This window comes from Balaenoptera ricei, chromosome 6 (genome assembly GCF_028023285.1).
Source record: "Balaenoptera ricei isolate mBalRic1 chromosome 6, mBalRic1.hap2, whole genome shotgun sequence".
Taxonomy (NCBI): domain Eukaryota; kingdom Metazoa; phylum Chordata; class Mammalia; order Artiodactyla; family Balaenopteridae; genus Balaenoptera; species Balaenoptera ricei.
Window position 1 is genome coordinate 54,567,171 of NC_082644.1, and position 19,251 is coordinate 54,586,421.

At 48.7% G+C, this 19,251-nt stretch overlaps 1 protein-coding gene and 1 long non-coding RNA gene across 4 annotated transcripts in view; one reads left to right on the plus strand and one right to left on the minus strand.

Annotated features, from left to right (window-relative positions):
• The first annotated feature begins 206 nt into the window (after positions 1-206).
• Positions 207-19,251, plus strand: part of LOC132367047 (uncharacterized) — a 57,815-nt gene continuing 38,770 nt past the window's right edge. Inside the window, exons 1-3 of the long non-coding RNA XR_009503654.1 lie at positions 207-233; positions 11,739-11,792; positions 12,597-12,647. This is a non-coding gene — a long non-coding RNA (uncharacterized LOC132367047). The remainder of the gene's footprint in view (positions 234-11,738; positions 11,793-12,596; positions 12,648-19,251) is intronic.
• ADAMTSL1 (ADAMTS like 1) overlaps positions 17,050-19,251 on the minus strand; it is a 755,395-nt gene continuing 753,193 nt past the window's right edge. For all 3 annotated transcript variants that reach the window (XM_059924671.1, XM_059924670.1, XM_059924669.1), the window contains one exon: positions 17,050-17,847. In XM_059924671.1, the coding sequence (XP_059780654.1) occupies positions 17,741-17,847 (107 nt within the window). In that variant the 3' untranslated portion in view covers positions 17,050-17,740. The remainder of the gene's footprint in view (positions 17,848-19,251) is intronic.

A 19,251-nucleotide genomic window follows, 5' to 3' on the forward strand; every position in this document is an offset into this window, starting at 1 on the left:
AGACCTTGGTCCAATTCTTTAAAATGTGGATAATAGCAATACTGGTCTCATGGTTTTGTTGTTTGGATTGAATGACTGAGTATATATCAGTCACTTAGGCCTGGCTCACCTTTAATTTATTAAACATAGGTGAGGATGAGGACCGTGGTGGTGAAGACGGTGGTGGTGATGGCTGAATTCCGCCTGGCTGAATTTACCTGTGATTTTATTGGTCAGTGTTTACAAGTGTGCAGGTAAGGATAACTGCTCATGTTTTAAATTTTGTATATTTTATAAAGTTAAAGTGCCTCCTTTTTTTCATATAGTTAAATTTACTTTTTAGTTGTTCCGAGGCAGGGTTGCTAACGGTGCTCCCTGGAAATGTCATTTTAGGAAGTTACTTGGGCCACGAGAAGGGAAAGAGAAGGTGAGCTGAGCAGATGGGGCCTTGATTCCCCTCCCCTGCTTTGCCATGGCAGCTTCTTGTAATCAGTTCTGTGTATTGGGCTCCCATATAAGAGTTTGTGGGAGAAAGATTCTTTAACAGCTGTGAAAACACATGCACATGCATGCACACACTGCTCTAATACCCCATAGCATCCTATTCAACAAACTCCAATGATGGAAGACTTCAAACATGTTGCCTTCTCTTGAAATACACACACATTTATAATTTATTTCATGAATTTTTCATTTGTGGGAATGATGTGGGAGCTTAATCACCTACCAAAGCACAGGGTTTTCAAGGCTTTCAGCATGTTATAAAAGAAAAATTATTAGAGACCAAAAATCGAACACGAAGAAAAGTTACGGCCAAGCAGGGAACCTGCTCCAGTGCAGAATCCAATATGCTCTGAGGATGAGGCTCTGGAGAAGAAAACAGGTGGAGCTTTTAAAGCCCAAAGATGGCAAACTCTATCCTGCTTAAGGAAGGCGGGGCCTCAGGGTGAGGCTGATTGGCTGGAGATAGTGGGATTAGTTGGTGTGGAGACCCTGGGTGGGGTGGATGTGGTCTGCTGGTTTAGCATATGGTGCCCGGGGGCATCTGCTGGGATGTCCCACTCCTGACATGGTGTCTTCCTGCCTGTGCTTTGTACGGGGCAGCCCTGTGTCAAAAGGCTAGGTGGCCAAGGAATCCCTTATCCCCTGGTTCACCTTACAGTGGGGCCACCTGTGTGGATAAAGACCCTGGCACATCACTTGTATTTTTTGAAGATCAGGAACCGTCTTTTGATTTGGCCTCCCAATTATGATATAAATACAGCACCAAGAATAGCTTGAAGGATCTCTGTTTTACTGCTTGTTGCATTTTCACAGGGGTCAAAGTCTTTGAAGATGTGCCCCCCTGTTTTGGCTTGGCTTTGAGATCTTATGCCAGGCAGTGTCTAGAGGCTGGGGAAGGTGGGGCGCATTGTCAGTGATTCTTTCAACAATCCCCATTTTTATTTATTTATTTATTTATTTTTATTTTTTATTTTCATATTTATAACATTTGCTTTACTGAAATGTTGATTCAGTCTGGCTGAGAATTTGTGTTTTAGATGTGATGCATAATTAGTTATTTAAAAAACTTTTTTTTTTTTAAACATCTTTATTGGAGTATAATTGCTTTACCAATGGTGTGTTAGTTTCTGCTTTATAACAAAGTGAATCAGTTATACATATACATATGTCCCTATATCTCTTCCCTCTTGCATCTCCCTCCCTCCCACCCTCCCTATCCCACCCCTCTAGGTGGTCACAAAGCACCGAGCTGATCTCCCTGTGCTATGCGGCTGCTTCCCACTAGCTAGCTATTTTACATTTGGTAGTGTATATATGTCCAGGCCACTCTCTCACTTTGTCCCAGCTTACCCTTCCCCCTCCCCTTGTCCTCAAGTCCATTCTCTAGTAGGTCTGCATCTTTATTCCCATCTTGCCCCTAGGTTCTTCTGATCATTTTTTTTTTTTTTTGGATTCCATATATATGTGTTAGCATACGGTATTTGTTTTTCTCTTTCTGACTTACTTCACTCTGTGTGACAGACTCTAGGTCCATCCACCTCACTACAAGTAACTCAGTTTCGTTCCTTTTTATGGCTGAGTAATATTCCATTGTATATATGGGCCACATCTTCTTTATCCATTCATCTGTCGATGGACACTTAGGTTGCTTCCATGTCCTGGCTATTGAATCCCCATTTCTAGCACCGTTTGTCCCTCTGCTTTAAATGGTACCTGCTGTTTCAAATCCTGAGCCCCTACTGGGTTCTGCCTGGCAGACCTGCTCCCTATTAGCCCTAGCATGCCTGCGGCACTTTTTTTTTTTAAATTAATTAATTAATTAATTCATTTTTGGCTGTGTTGGGTCTTCGTTTCTGCGCGAGGGCTTTCTCTAGTTGCGGCAAGCGCGGGCCACTCTTCATCGCGGTGCGCGGGCCTCTCACTATCGCGGCCTCTCTTGTTGCGGAGCACAGGCTCCAGACGCGCAGGCTCAGTAGTTGTGGCTCACGGGCCTAGTTGCTCCGCGGCATGTGGGATCTTCCCAGACCAGGGCTCGAACCCGTGTCCCCTGCATCGGCAGGCAGATTCTCAACCACTGCGCCACCAGGGAAGCCCCGTCTGCGGCATTTTTATTCTGGGCTTTGCTCTACGCTCATTCTGCCATCTACCTCCCATCTTCTTCCATTTTCCTGAAAACCCTTGTTCACTGATGACCCTCCTCCCATCTTCTTCCCTGTGGTATTTCATGATTTCATTATTGCTTTATTAGAGTTGAATGGTATATGTGAGGGAGAGGGAAGGCACTTGCGTGGGCAGAGGGCCCGTTGAAGGTGGTGCCGCACTAATGGAATTTTGTGGGGTCTTCTCCACTGGAAAGCACACCTGGAGGGTGACTTTTACCGCTGATGGGACCGAAAGGCAAACCTGGGCAGTCCGTGTAGAGCAAGTGCCAGGCCAACCAGTGTATGCAGTGATGAGAGCCCTGGATCTTGGGCCACTACCCTCTGAGCCCAAGGCTGTGCAGACGGCATCAGACAGTGCTCTCCCACTCCGTCCTCGGCGCCAGTCACCCTCCTCCCTACCCCTTTCAGACATCACCAGCGATTTCATGGAGGAGGGTCTGGGGGCTCAGAGAGAGCCCTCCACTAAGCGGAAATCGCAGCCCAGTTCTGACACCAGGAGCGGCTGTCCCAGCCAGGGCCTTGTGGGCGGTGGCGGGGTAGCGAGCACTCCCTGCTCTGTGTCCAGATGCCTTTTCGTTATAGTCACATGGCCCTGAAAGTGTTTGCAGTAAGGTACACGGTTAGAGCAGCTGTCCTCCCCATCCCGCTCCATTACTTCTGCCACTAATGCAGGAGTGAAGCAAACTGCTCCAAGACAATGGGATCGGCACAACAGAACCTTCCCAGAGGGGTGCACCTTTGTGGGATCTGGTCATTTATGGCATGAAGATGAACTGAGCAGTCCATTTCCTCCTAAAGTGCTCTTCAGCTGTGCAGTTGTCAAGAGGAAGTGGTCAGGGCAGGTGAGGGGTGTGTATAGGTCCTAATTGCGGATTAAATGGCCCCCTGGCTCCTCAGGCCTGCCTAGCCATCACCCAGGCCCGCATCTGGTCCTCAGGCCTTGAAGTGAGGTGGAGGACAGAGGCCCTTCTGAGCATAAACACCAGGGGTGGGGACAGACAGGGGTGTTTACTTTGGCCGGGCAGGCTCAGAGTTTCCACATGGCTGGCTGAGCAGGTGCTTGGTTCCTCCCCACATTGGGGGTGCACTGGGGGAGCCTTTCAGAACATGTGCTCTGGATTCTGGAAAAGGCATCAGGGCAATGCTAAGCTGGGCTTCTCTTTAAGCCATACCTCTGGGTCACAAGGTTGGATGCCGACATGAGACGTACTGATGGCTTTTCCTTGTCAAGCCTCGAAGTGTGGCAGCAAACCCAGCTTGATGCTAACTGAAATGATTCAGGAACTTTCCATTCCTGTGGTTGAATCTAAAACACTGATTTTCGTGGGCTTTTACTGCCCAAGACCAGCCAGCCCGCCTGCACACCTGTGACCTGCCTGCCTCATCAGGACCAAGGCTGTTCTTTCAACGACAAGGGGGAAGCTTGGTTTCTTCCCTGATGTCCCCAATACCCCATCCATTTCATGTTATAGGACCGTAAAACAGGGGAGCCCACAAATACTCCTTAAACAGGCAAGCAGCTACTTGAGAGTTATAGACAGACAAAATACCTGAAAAATGACTGAAATTTGACATCTATGCCAGTGAATGACTTATAAACTAAGAAATGGAATTTTTTTGGACTATAGGCTCTCCTGGACATAAAAAAAACAACAACAAAACTTTTTCATTTTGAAGTTTCTAAGCAGGGCGCAATGCTTACTATTGACTTGGAGGGGCTCTTTCCTTGGCTAAGCATTGTAACATCTCTTACATTTGGAGGTCAGTTATTTGGAAACTTCAGCTGTCCAAAACTGAGGCAAGAACCTGGAAATAAGCAGCTTTTAAACTGCCAAAAGTCATTGACATGCAATTCATGTATGGAAACTCAGGTACTTTATGCAGCGCTCACTCTCAGCATATTGGCCCCTGTCCTCCACTTTTTTTTTTTTTTTAACACACAAAGTTCCCAAAGAGCTTCTCTTACCTGGTTTACTAGCCCAGAGAAGAGTCAGAGACTCTGCTGCTAGAAGTAGACACATTTAGAACAGAAAGCAGTGACAGCTAATAGCTTGGCAGTGGGACTAGAGGCCAAAAAAAAAAAAAAAACAAACCCAATTACAAAATGCAGAACTCAAAAGTATGGCAGCTTATGAATTATCCCAATATAACACACACATGCACACACACACACACACACACACACACGTATGTGCATACATATTAAGTCTGGAAAATATACCATAGTTTGTGCTTATGACCCCAATTTAGTAAAAAGAATAAAAAATCATACACACACATTTTCAAAGTCTGGACAAATGCATCAGTAGTGTTGGATAAATGAATTCCCGTTTATCTCATTTATCCAGAATAATAAGGGAATGGGGATTTGGAGTATTTTAACTTGAGGTTAACCTACAGGTAATATGTATCAGCCCAAGGTTTTTTCTTTGGAATACCAGCCCTGTGATATGGTTATCAAAAGTATTCATTGGACATATAAGTTTGGGAAAGGCTGCATATTAGAGCCTCCTGTTGGAGATGCATGATGCGAATTAATCCTTTGAAAGCTCTGTGAAACACTATAGTAAAGGCACCTTGTTTAACTTTGTATAACCCAGGCTGTGACTCAGCATTCTTGTAAGTGCTCAAATTACAAGTGCTCAAATCAAAAAGGGAATTTGTTGGTTCAGGCAGTTGAACAGTCTAGGGCTTTATCTGTGGGCTTTAGGCACAGCTGGATCCAGGGGCTTGAATGCTGTGATGGGGGCTTGGTCTTCGTCTTTTGGCTTTCTTTTCTTCTGCATTGCCCTCTTAGGCAGGCTCTTTCCTTGTGGTAGTTTCCAGCAATTCTAACCTTACAGTATCCTTTTAGCTAAAGGGTTTCTTTCCAGTGGTTCCAGTAAAAATCCCTGAATTGAGTCTGTCTTGCCTGGCTGTGTCTCGTGCTGGTCCCTGAACTGATGGCCATGGCCAGGGAGATGGAAAATACTCATTGTCCAGGCCAGAATCGGGGTCCACCCCTGGACTGAGCAGTGTGTATGTGTGGGGTCAATCCCATGCGAACTACACGAGCTGTAGGAGGGCTGGGAGTGAGGGGGATGCCCCAAAGAAAACTGGGATATGGTTTCCAGGGAAGGGAGGGATAAATGCCGAGCAGGCAGAAACAGTAGTTTCCAACTCCGACAACAGAGTGCTTTTATTGTGCAAAACCTATTGGAACACACATGGAGAAACACTGCCAAGAGCTCGTCATAGATTTTTTGTTTTTAAACATCTTTTTTGGAGTATAATTGCTTTACAATGGTGTGTTAGTTTCTGCTTTATAACAGAGTGAATCAGCTATACATATACATATATCCCCATATCTCCTCCCTCTTGCATCTCCCTCTCATCATACATTTTTCTCAAAGAAGTTTAGAATGCAATAAAACACATACGCATGCAAACATGTGGTTGGACCTTTCTTTCTTTCTTTCTTTCTTTCTTATTTATGGCTGTGTTGGGTCTTCGTTTCTGTGCGAGGGCTTTCACCAGTTGCGGCAAGCGGGGGCCACTCTTCATCGCAGTGCGCGGGCCTCTCACTATCACGGCCTCTCTTGTTGCGGAGCACAGGCTCCAGACGCGCAGGCTCAGTAGTTGTGGCGCACGGGCTTAGTTGCTCCACAGCATGTGGGATCTTCCCAGACCAGGGCTCGAACCCGTGTCCCCTGCATTGGCAGGCAGATTCTCAACCACTGCGCCACCAGGGAAGCCCGGTTGGACCTTTCTTTGATGATGCAGAAACACAGTGGATCCTGCCGTGCCTCAGGGTCAACTCTGAGTGCTGAAACATCCTGCTCACCGTCCATTGAGATTGTTTGGCTTCTTGATAAATGGGAAGTTATGGCACAGCCGGAGCGCAGGGCACAGGGAGCCTGGGAAAGTTCATGCACGGGACAGTGGACACAAGCGCGTATCTCCTGTGTCGTACTCTATCGAGTTCCCACAGCACCAGCACAAACCACCTCACTTTATACACACACAAACCTCTCTGTGTTTGTTATTCTCCTGTCCAGACGGGGAGTTGAGGCTCAGAGAGGTTAAGCAACTTGGCGAATTACTCACAGGCTTGCTCAGGGCATTGGATGAAAAGATGTATGTAAAACAAACCTCGTGAACAGTGAAGAGACGTTTTTGAATGATGCCATGGATTTGGAGGAAGGGGAGCACCACTAGAGAGAGGCCGGAGGCTCTTGAAGTTGAGAGAAAAGAATGGAATTTGGAATGCTTTTAAAAAGCTCTGTGGTTTGCAGGTGTGTGGCTTCAGAAATAATAAGGTTGAAAGAACTTTGGGAACGGTAATTGTATGTGTGAGTGATTTGCCACTGTACCTAGTACTGAGTTAGCATTCAGACCTAGTCACTAATTGCTTCTGGACGCACAGACACACACACACACACATACAAATAGATACAAAAATGTTGATTAAGTTGCAATAGGGCTTCTTTCCATGATGCTCACTTACTTACAAGTGTAATATATAATGAGGAATGATTACATTTAGAGATGAAGGTTACTTGCAGAGAGTTTTACATTTTAAGCTTTTGGTCTAAAATAGTTAATCACTTTAGAAAAAGATCCCTTGGGATTTTCCAAGGAAAAAGTTATTTTCATCTTGTGATTTGGTAACATACGGTCACATCTGCTGTGTATGTTTTATTATAAGCTCTCAAAGGGAGGCTGTGTCCCTGAGATCTGAAGATTGCTGTATCTCCTACCTCTGCTTGCCCGGCTGCCCCAGGGGTCTGTCTGACTTGAGGCTATCATGGTGTCTCTGCAGCCCTTTTCCCAGACTCCTGGGTCAGCCATAGTTCTCGCCATGCCCTTGCCCTGTGGGCACCTCCAGGGGACCCATCCAGATGGCCCTTAGGTGTTCTCCAGCGTCTCCATGGGCTTTCGTTTCCTTTACTCCATCCAGTGAATTCCCTGTCTGATGGGTGGTTTCTCAGAACTCTTCCCTTCTCCCTCCACACATCCCATCATATGTGCCTCCGCCCCCTAGATAAGCCTCCCTGTCCCCTACAGTCCCACAGCTGCTGTCTCAGCTCCGTCACCAGGAGGGACAGCATGCCCCGTCTGTCATAGCGCTGACCACCCTCCCTCCTCCTCCTCCCCCTCCCAGCCATCTGTACACGCATACATACATAGATTTGTTCATTCCTTCAGAAAATATTTATTAGGTGCTTCGGGCTATATCAGTAAACAGAGCAGATGCAGATCCTACCCTTCCTGGGGCTTACAGTCTAGTGGGGGAGAGAGACGCTCAATAATAAATAAGTGTACTGTGCAATTCACTAATATATGACTGTATCTAATAGTGTGTAATATATAATAGAAATGCAGTAATACACACATGATAAATAAAAAGCATCATGTGTATTGTAAGTTAGAAGGTGATAAGAGCCATGGGAAAAGGAAAACGTGATCGGGATAAAGAGGGCCCGGGAGCTCTGGGAGGTACAGGGTGTCTTGAATGGAACGGTCAGGGTGGACCTCACTGAGAAGGGGGGACTTGAGAGTCTCAAAGGCAGAGATGAGGATGTCGGGGGGCAGCTGTAGCAAAGGCCCTGAGGTGGGCGTATTTTGGTCTAGGTGTGTCCAGGGAGCAGTCAGGAGGCCAGTGAGGGCTGTAGAGACCATTGCCAGGAATTTGGCTTTTACTCTAAGGGGAGCCAACTGAGAAGTGCCCAGATCAGGTTTCTATTACAACTGTCGCTATGGTCACCCTGCCGGCTGCTGTGAGGGGCGGCAGTGGGCAAGGGTGGAAGCAGGGCTTGGTAGGAGGCTTATTACATAATGATGCAGGTGCACACCTGGCTGGTAGAAATGGGGGCAATGAGTAGACTACACTGTGCTGCTGATTGGAGGTGGAGTGAGATTAACAGGGAGTCAGCGTGACTCCAGAGCCTTTGGGCTGAGTGCCTGGAAGGATGGAGTTGCCGTCCACTGAGGTCACGGAGGGCTGGGATAGGGCATCTGAATGCAGGACCGCCATTCAAACGGGAAGCGAGGTGCAGTGAGGCCTTTGAAGAGGCTCTGCAGCCAGACAGGCCTGGCACTTCCACTTACCGCTGTGGTCCCAGTGTGGTCCCTGGTAAGGGGTGACTGGACTATCCTAGAATTTCCAGACATGTTTCCTCTTTCTGCCTCTCCTTTCTCCACTACAACTTTTAGGGAGAAAGGGGTCTTTCCTGAAGTACAGAAGGAAAGATCTTCTGAGTTACCAGGCACCGGGATGGGTCAGGTAATTGTAATTGTGTTGGGTGCTTTGAGGGAGGGGAGGGCAGGGGGTCAGCTTGAAGGGTGGTGATGGCCTCCTTGAGATTGTAAGTATGATGCTGAGGTGGCACTCCCCTCACCTCTCCCCCTTCCCTCCTCTGTCTCCTCTCCCCCCAGCCTCTCCAGCCACAGTTATCCAGAACTTGTCCTTTAGGATTTCTTCGTCCTTCTAGCATGTCATGCAGTATAGTCTTCCGTTGGTCATTGTCTTCTTTATTCTCACCCACCATCATCTTTTCAGCAAAACAGAAGATCGTTTTTGGGGATCCACTCTGTTTACAAGAGGAGATGTGGTAAATAAATCTTACAGCCTCCATATTTGTCCCACCCTGGGTACCAAGGAAACTCCCAAGGGATGAGTAGGTGGTGGTGGGTATGGCGGCCAGTGTTCCGTGGCTCATGGGAAGGTGACAAGGGGAAGGAGGATGGACCCTGGAGCCTTCAAGGAACTGAGGCCAGTCACCCAGAGAAAGCAGCCGGCGATGAGGCTGGGCTTTTGCGGGGTGCCTCAGGACATTTTAAGGAGTCCGTTCCTTATCCTGACAACAGTAGGGAGGTGGAGAAGGCTTTAAAACAGAGGACTGGTATGACCCAAACTGTCTTTTGAGACTATTTCTTTGTGAATGAATTTAAGCCGTTTTGGCTGACCAACAATTTCCAGGTTATCTTGGTAAAATGGGAGCTCCATTAAGAGAGGCTGGAGTTCTGTGTTTCCACCTACACAGCCTCACTCCCTAAGGTGGTGTGTTTCAGTGGAAACAATCTCAGACCAAATTCTGGCACAGGCATAAATGCTCGCAGACTGGCCCCGTGCTGCCACATAGCCTGCTCTGTGAACTTGAATAAATCCTATCGTTCCAACCCTAGGCACTCTGACAGTTACTCCAAGGTGGATGTTCTTGTGGTGAGATCAGCCAGAAACTTCTCTGGTCAGATCAAGCAACAGTTGGGTGCGGGCAGTGGGGATACACAGGACCAAGGAGAGCTTGGACTTGGAGCTCTAGGCTGCTGGGTTTGCTGGATACTTAGATGGTTTGTACAAGGGCAGTGGTGCTTGTGTACCCTTTCCAGTCCTCTAATATAGCTCATTTCACTCGTGTGTAATTAATGAACTTTGTGTAATTAACAAACCCTCTGGTGCAGATTTAGATAACAATATTTGAAATGCTTGCAGTGGTCACTTTTGGAGGGTAGATTTATGAATAGGTAATTAAATGTTAGCTAGCTGCCCCCTAGGGTGTAGGTTTTTTTTTTTTTTAATATTTACTTATTTATTTGGTTGTGCTGGGTCTTAGTTGTGGCAGGTGGGCTCCTTAGTTGCAGCTCGCTGGCTCCTTAGTTGCAGCACATGGGCTCCTTGGTTGTGGCTATTGGGCTCCTTAGCTGTGGCACGTGGGCTCCTTAGTTGTGGCATGCATGTGGGATATAGTTCCCTGACCAGGGATCAAACCCAGTCCCCCTGCATTGGGAGCGTGGGGTCTTATCCACTGCATCACCAGGTAAGTCCCAGGGTGTAGGTTTAAGTTAATTTTACACGTATGCATCAGTTTACATTGATGTATTTGCAGGCAATATAACAGGAGTGATAGCTGCTATATGAGAAGTGGTTGGAGGAGACCGGAGTCAAGTCGGGATACCTTTGCAAAAGCCCCAGTGAGAGAGGATTAGGAATAAAAGGAGCAATCCCTGGCTTGCTGACTGTGCAAAGAACCAAATGAGGAAGAAAACTAGGCTGGAGATTCCCCCAAACTTGGAGGAGTAGGGCACATTGGCCTTTGTGGTGGGATGTGTCTGCTTTCTTGGTTGGACTCTGAGCTCCTTGGGGGCTCAAAGCAGAGACTAGGCTTTCACCCTGTGTCCTCTGGGTCCAGCCTGGGCCTGGCACAGAGTTGGTGCTTAGCTAGCGTTGGTCAAACTCTGAGGGAAAGGAAAGGTATGTGATGGGAGAAGAAATCAGGGAGAAGGAGATGAGATCAGAAGAGACAGAGGACTGCCTGGTGGCGGTGAGTAGAGTGAGGTCCACTAGGACCAGATGAAGAGGTTGGTGGTTTTCCATCCCAGCTGGGCCCAACTTGCAAAGGCTAGACCTTCACAAGTGCAAAAGGAGTGGAGGATCTAGGTCATGGGGGTTTGCTCCCAGGTGGTTACCTTGAGGGTCTCCACTCCAGTAGGGGGGAGGTGTGCAGGTGAAGAAATCCAGCTCAGGAGTGGCTGGTCCGTGAACCTGGCACCTGCTCTGTGCCCTGGCACTGTGACTTGCTGAGCTCCAGCTATGGGACAGAGAGCTCCAGCTATGGGACAGAGAGCTACCTGGAGGACTGACTTCATCACCCTTCAGCTGACCTCAGCTACGTCATTTCCTGGCCCTTTCCTTGTTATTTAAAAAATGGTGGTGGGGATTGGGGGAATAAAACCAAGCCCATGACACACTTCATCACCACACTCCCTTCCTTGACCATTAAACCTTTCCTAGACTTGCTCACCTGGTAACTAAGTTGTTCACAGCTTGTCTACTATTCTTCGTGGGATTTGTAACGAGGTCAACCCTGGTATCACAAAGACCTGGAGGAAGGCTGTTTATGGCATCTAGGAGAGGGAGGGAGCAGGTTTCCCAGGCATGCTCTCCGGTCTGGATGCTGACTGTGTAATCTCTCAGGTCCCCCTAAGCATTCTGCCTAAGCAAACATTATTTATGTTCGGCAGGAGAACCATTCCCCACTGTCTGCTTTCTCTTCACTCACATAAAACTGCACATTTAATGTCTGTTTACACATATATAAACTATATCTTTAGGAGCAGCCTGGGAAATCCTTGGTTGAAGTTGGATTTTGCCTTTGGAAAACAGAGGTGAGTGACATCTGTATATTGTGTTATCAGAAGCGTGACACATGTGGTTGATGGAGACCAGGTGCTTCACAGAATCCATCTGAGTGAAGCTGTAAACCTCTTGTTGACAGAGACGGTGACAGCTCAGTTCTTATTAGCAGAGGCTTGATTACCAATACCTGCCTTCCAATTTTAGGGGTGGCAACAAACAGTTGAAAACCTTGGGGTGCTGTGAATAAGAAGCTAAGATTTGGTTGAAGATAACAATCTCTGATCAGCTCACACGCATTTGACCTGTGAAAGCATCTCCGAGTGGACAGGATAGGTGGGTGGGGGGAGGTAATAATTTTAGATTAATCTTAGAGGATTGGTAGAATTCACTGGGTATTCACTTCTTTACTATTCACTTCAAGGCTTGCATCAACACCGATATTTTCCTAATTGGCAGTCTATGACATGGGTAGATAACCTTCCCTGATTTAACTCACATTCAGTGCGTTCAGAGTCTGCATCCTGAAGTCCTTAAATCACAGTTGGTTCATCAAACAAAATGCGGGACAGAGAGAGAAAAAAACCAAGGGGGTGTCACCTTATTTTGTTTCCTAATTTATTCTCCCATGGGTTAGCTTGCTAGACAGGTCAGCTTTCATTGGGTTATTTCCCAAAAGCTCCATCCTTCTCTCTACCCCACGATTCCGTTACTCCTTGTGGACGAATTTGCCTATTTTGGGGAGCCCTGCAGATAGACTATTGAGATCTAACTTGTCTCATTTAAGCTGAGAACCATTAATAAAATTGGGTTATTTCCTTTGGGTTTATTTGCAGGATGAGGTGAGAGGATAATACCATGCTGTTTATGAGAAAGCCTACCACTTGGTAAGTGAGATATCCTTAATTTTACCTTTTACTTGTGTATTTGCTCATGAATGACTATTTCTCCATCTTTTTTTTTTTTTTTTAACTAAATCAGAGGAAATGGGATTTATGTGTACATTTGGGTATTTGAATTGAGACTATGTTGTACTTTGGGATTATAAAATAATATCTGTCTCGGGAAGTATTTCTGGAAGTTTGTCAGTATTTTGGTGAATGTTTGAGTTTGCTACGTGGATGGATCTGTTTTCTTCCAAGATACAGAGCTTGGTTCACTAATACCTCTCTTGTTTACGCTATTGTCTGGTACTGAACTTTTAAGGAATGACTGATGTGTTTCTCAATCGAAAATGGAAACATAGGCGAGAGTCTCTGAAAGCTGACAATGGGAAGTAACGTGACATAGCAAACGTTCTGCCAGTCCTGCCCATCATCTCCCCATCTCTCTAAGGTAGCTTGGATGATGATAATAGCAATTAACATTCAGTGGATGTTTCAGTGACATGCCAGGCCCCCTTCTATTTCCTCGACAGGAATGAACCAGTTCTTTACAACAGCCCTATCCCCTGAGGTATCCTCTCTTCAGAGGTGAGGAAGCTGGGACATGAGTGAGCTCTGGTGATTGTTGATCATTCTGGTCTCTATGGGCCCACAGATTTTCTGAGCTCATCTTGTCAAAGTCCTGGAAACTTCTGAAGCCAAGCAGGGCACTCTCGCATGAGGAGTTACAATCCTAGGACTGGCTCACGGTTAAGATTCCAAACTTTTACACTGTGGTTGGTGGCATCTTGGTCAGAATCTCTCTTTTTCCCCTGCTGAGCTTTGTGATTTTGGCTGGAAGATTTTCCATACATGCTGTCTGAGCCCTTCCCACCCTTTGAGCCTTCCTGGGTTTTCGCTCTGGCGTCTCTGACTCTTTCCCCCCAACCCTCCATGGGGGTCTCTGTGGAACATTGTTTGGTTGCTGGTATGTGAGTATTTATAGCGCTAGCATCGGTCTTTTCTTTAAAGCAAACCCCACAACTCCTTAGAAAATAATTAGAATTTCAAGAAGAGCTTTCTGGCATATTTTTACGCTGTTCAACAGAGTGTCACGTGCTGTGGTGAGTTGCTGGAAACAGGCTGGAGTTGGGCTTTCAGGCTGGGGTCCCCTGGAGCGTATCTCACAAAGGTCCCTGTGTGGACATCGTCTGGGTCTGGGGACACACAGCCCTTTCACCAGAGCCTGTTTATAAAGAACTCTACAAGTATGCTTTTGTTTTCTTCTGCACTCTCTATAGTAGCTTTATTAAATGCTTTAAAAATAGGGGGAGCCCTACAATGCCATGAGAATTGATTTTAGGGGGTGAGAAAGCAACAACTCCATTAAAATTCCCGCCATCGTCTTCTCCCAACCTCTGAGCGGTAGGAGAGAAAGGTGCCCGCACCTGGGCGGCCACACCTGCTCGGCTTGCGCACAGAGGAGCTGAGGGCCGGCATCGCGGGGAAGAGCAAGGCTCTGGCTAAGAAGCCAGACTGCTCAGGTTTGAATTCTGGCTGACCTTGGGCTTCTATGGGTCTCTGTCTACCCACATGTCAATGGAGATGATCACAGGGTGCGTGTGAGGATTGAATGTAGGAATGATCTATAGATGGGAGCCCCGACAAGGGTGCACACCCAGGATTTCAGCACACAGCCACTGCGCGCTGTGTGTGCCCTTGGGGGCAGGAAGGCTGGCCGGGGGTGAGACCCCTCCTGCTCCCGAGTCTGCACACAGCCCCGGAGATGCCTGCACTCGCTCTTCTTCCTGAAGGTGCTGTGGCTCCCTTCTTCCCACCACAGGCATACCACGCTTCATCGTGCTTTGCTCTATTGTGGATCGCAGATACTGTGTGTGTTACAAATGGAAGGTTTGTGGCAACCCCACCCTGAGCAGGTCTGTTGGCGCCAGTTTTCAAACAACATTTGCTCACTCTGTGTCTTTGTGTCATATTTTGTTAATTCTCACAATATTTCAAAATGTTCATCCTTATTAACATTTGTTGTGGTGATCTGTGATCAGTGATCTTTGATGTTACTACTATGACTTGCTGAAGGCTCAGGTGATCTTTAGCATTTTCTAGCAAAAAAGTATTTTTACTTAAGGTATGTACATTGTTTTTAAAGACATAATGCTATTATACACTTAATAGACTACAGTATAGTGTAAACATAATTTTTATGTGCACTGGGAAACCAAAAAATCCGTGGGAATTCCTTTATTGTGATATTTGCTTTACTGCAGTGGTCTGGAACCAAATCCTCAATATCTCCGAGGTCTGCTGATAGATAGGGTCATAAATGAGATGATTGTCAAAGACAGCACTAAGCCTCAGTTTGTGCGTATCTAGCTCCTCTGGGTTCATGGCCCCCAGCTTCCCATGCAAAGCTGAAAACTGCGATTCTTCCATTTCAGCCAAACTCACGTAAGTGACTGGGAACCAGCCTCACCCCCCCCCCCCCCCCCCCCGCCCAAAACAAGATAGGAAGGCTGAGCTTAATAGAGACTCGGACGACAAGATTTAAATAAATAAGCTGTATTATCTGTACAAAAAATATAAATAGAGTCTTGGGTTTTAGAGGAGGAAGTGCCTCCTTCCACATTCTTCAGCAGCCCTAATAATCTTCTGGTGCGGCTGAGTCACAATTCACAGAACAAACAGTAAATGTACATTCATCTCATGCAAGGAGCACGCTGCTGCCCACCCCAAAGCTCGGTCCTCCAAGCTCGCTCTGAAACCCACCTCCACCTGCTACAACCCGACACGTGGTGGGGCTGGAGGACACCTGCTATTTAGGAAATGGAAATATTGGCCACTGGTTTTCCATAGCTATTGAACTAGAAATTATCAACCACATTAGCAGTAGTATGGAATCTGCCTTCCACATTCCATGCATAACTATTGTGCCACAAACGAATCCCCTCTTATTGCCCCGTCATCCTGTGCTAGCTTTTACAATGTATTCTGTACACAGCGAATGGATCCAGAGTTAAACATCAGGTTCTATTAAAAATAGGAACAATACAGTAATCACCACCGAGTTTACAGGAACACAACTGCAGGAGGTTAATAAAAAGTCCCCCAAATATTTTGGGTTTTTTTCTGGGAGACAATGTACAATTATTAATATTGCACTTTTTTATACAGGAAATCCTAATAAATATTCACAAAAGATATACAGACATAGAAAACATTCTCTTTTATTTTAAATAAACATTACACTGATTTTTAGGAACATGATTTCTTAGAGCCCATTATTGTGGTGAGGAAGAAAGAACTGCCTTAACTGTCCATAGCTCACCAGGGGAGGACAAAGCATAATGTCTCCCCCACTAACTTGTACTTCCAGGCTGGCTAGAAAATGCAGCCCTGATGTCAGTGGTGGCCCCGGGGTGTGTGACGTTTTGCGAGTCTGTATGTGAGGGGGCGGTTTGGCTGAGGGGTGAGTGACTCTGGCCACCCTGCTCTGCCCCAGCTGCTACTAAATGGTGGCCACTGGGATGGGGGGCACAGGCCAAAATCACTCGCCCCCCCCCAAACCACTCTGCTGAGCGAGAGCTTTCATTGACAATGAGCCACAGTGTCCCAGATTTTCAGTTTTGCCACTTGACTTTGCTGCAGCCACGTTACCGTAGCTGACGGGCATTACTGGAGTGTGTATGCTGCTTTGCCCACTGAGTTAGCAAAACCAATGTATATTAATTCTGGTAGAGTTCATAGTATTTCACTGTGTGGAGGGAATGGGTTGAAAAGCCTTTGAGGACCGTCTGGGAAGCTTTAGTTACCCTTTGGCTTTGCCTCTGTGCCCCGTCGCCCCGCCCCGGCCTGTTGTCTGAATACAGGGGCGGCCGTCACCGTGCCCCGGGAGGGGCCCACGCAAGCCTGCGGTTCCACCGGTGCCCCGGTCGCTCTCATGTGATGGATACTCTGGCAGCTTGAATAGTGGGTTGGTTTTTGGCCAGCTGACCCCAGTCCTTGGCCCTCAAGCGGAGCAGTAAAAACCATATAGGCAGGAAACCCAGCCTACTCATGAGCGAAACACCCTGGCCCAGGTCAGCAGTTCGTTCCGGGCTGGGGGATGCTTGATTCGGAGACGCCAGGGGTGGCCTGACTGCACAGCTAAGCCCCGCCGTCTCACCAGCTCCGCCATGGGGGGCACGGGCAGAAGTTCACTGAGCGGCTCGCTCGGGGACCCCTCTCCGCCGCAGGGAGGGCGTACCTCCTGCACGCGGCCTGGGCCCGTGCTGAGCCCAGAGCTGAGCACCGCAGCCCCCCACCCCCACCCCCCCGAGCCTGCACCGGTACGCCAGGCCAGGCACTCGGGCTCGGGGCTCAGAGCCTCGTGTGGCGGCCCGCTCGCTCCCCCGTCCCCTTCGCTCCCCCTCTCAGGAACACGCACAGGCTTCTTTGTGCTTCTGTCCCTTCCTTCCCCACCTCGTTTTCTGCATCGCTGTGCGCTTTAGGTCTACTTGGATGGGCTCCCCTTGACCTCCGCCGTGTTTTGAGTTCTCACTGCTCTGTGCCCCCCACTGGGAGCGCTGAGCTCTGGGCTGGGTTCTCAGCACGGATGGTGCCCTCCCTCCCCTGCCCTAACCATCTCCTGCCAGGAGAGATGCTGTTGGTTGTCCGGAGTCAGTACCGCTGCTTCACAAACCCTCTGGCACCCTCCCCTTCTGTCTCTCTCTCCCGTCTGCCGTTGGCTCCGGCTCCCTGCTGGCCCCGGGGGGGAGCTGCGCTGGCCTCTTCCTAGGTCTCTCTGGGACCCAGGTTTGGGAGGGAGCTGGCTCTTCCAGGGAACTCTTTCTGTCTGGCCCGGCCTGCTCTGCAACCTCCGTTAGACCTCCGTCCTTGTCCTGTCCCCTCATTCTGTCCTCCAGCTAACTGAGAGAGAAGACATGCTGGGGTCCTCATGTCTGGGGAGGGGGAAGGGCAAGGGAGGAGGTTGATGAGGGTGTGTGTGGTGGAGGTGGAGAGGGGGAAATAAATAAATAAAACGAAGAAAGCTTAAGTTCTGTCCAAGGTGGTTGCGTGAGTCCTCCGTGCTGCCAGGGTAGCGTTCTCCCCGCGTCCTGTCTTCACGCTTTGCCGCAAGTTCCACAGCAGCGAGATTTGAACTGGCTGAGTTGGCAGAGTTTCAGCTGTTTCACCTTCTCACAGTACCTGGTGGTATCTCTGCACTCCACTGGGAAAGGGGACAGAAAGGAGAGGTGAAACGGAGGCTTGGTAATAGCCGTGGCCACTGGGTGCCTCCTGGGGTCTGCCTTGGGCACCAGGCTCCCGTGCTGGAGGGGCCACCACTGTCCAGCACCCCTGGGCTGGCCTTGCTCCGGCGGACCTTGGCCATTTGCTCCCCAGGCTGCCAACCATGGGGGCGGCTCGGGCTGCAGCTGGGGGCCGAATATTGGGGCTCTGCGGCCTTTCTGATAGCCCCCTTCCTTCCCGAAGGCGCTCGGGACCGCCTCACCTCCTAGGCAAGGTGGCCTTTTCCCATGGCGTTGGAGTATCTGACTGATACTCTTCCTCCTTGAGATGGTTCCCGGAAGGACTAAATTTTGCTCACTTCGGGGTGGTGTGTGAGTGAGGACCTGCCCGGTGGCTTCATCCCCTGTAACGTGAGCCCTCCTTGCCCCCGTGAAGCTTCACTTGCTCGTCCTCTCTCCCGAGCCTCTCTACTCCTTCCCCTCACCGTGCCTACCAGAGCGCCGTGGCGTCCTAGTTCAGCACTGGGACAGGCTGATGGGTCTTTAATACTGGCGTGGATTCGGGCTGTGGACATCTGTGGTTAATACAGTAAGTCTGAACTACTTTCATGGAACAGTGGTCCTGAGTGTGGGGAGCTGACAAAGGTGGGTCAGCATCACACAAGAGGACACAGACAATCCCACCCCGTCTAGAAAAAGGACTGGCACTGTTGGCTGACGTGGCATCTGCTCAGCGTGGGGAATCGGAGGCTCAGTGTGGCCCTGTTTGTGGGGGAAACTGCACAGCAACATTTAAAAATTCCCTTTTCTTTGCCTCATGCTTTGTCTCCTTCCCTGTGGAGAAGCACCTCCAATTTGTTTTGGGTCCAGAGGAAGAAAAAAAATAGATCCTCGCCCAATGGGGATACAAATGCTGGTGTTGGGCTAAGGAGGAGGAGCTAGACTCGAGGGAAGAGGGAGTGAATGAGTATCAGATCGCAGGTGTGGCTCCTGCACAGACCGGTGGGTGCCCACGGGGCTGCGAAGGAGGGCGGGGGTCGGCAGGTCCTCGTTCTGGGAGACGCAGAGCCGTGATGGGTGCAGGGTTGGCTGAGCGGGAGGTGCTCTGTGTGCTGCTTGGGTGCAAACAGTGCTTTCTCCCCAAGAGCCATTGTTTAGTTGTCCCCTCTGGGTACCAGCCGAACTGCTGTAGGTGAGCTGGAGGCTGGTTTCATCCAGCACTTGGCCAAAAGCACCTGGCTGTCGCAGGGGCCGGGATGGAGCCCTTGGGCCACACCCAGCCATCTCTTGTGGCCTGGACACGCGCACATATATCCCTGCACGCACCTTTGCTCGCCCGCATGCACCCACGCACCCTCTGAAAATACACAACTCCAGCCCTAGCT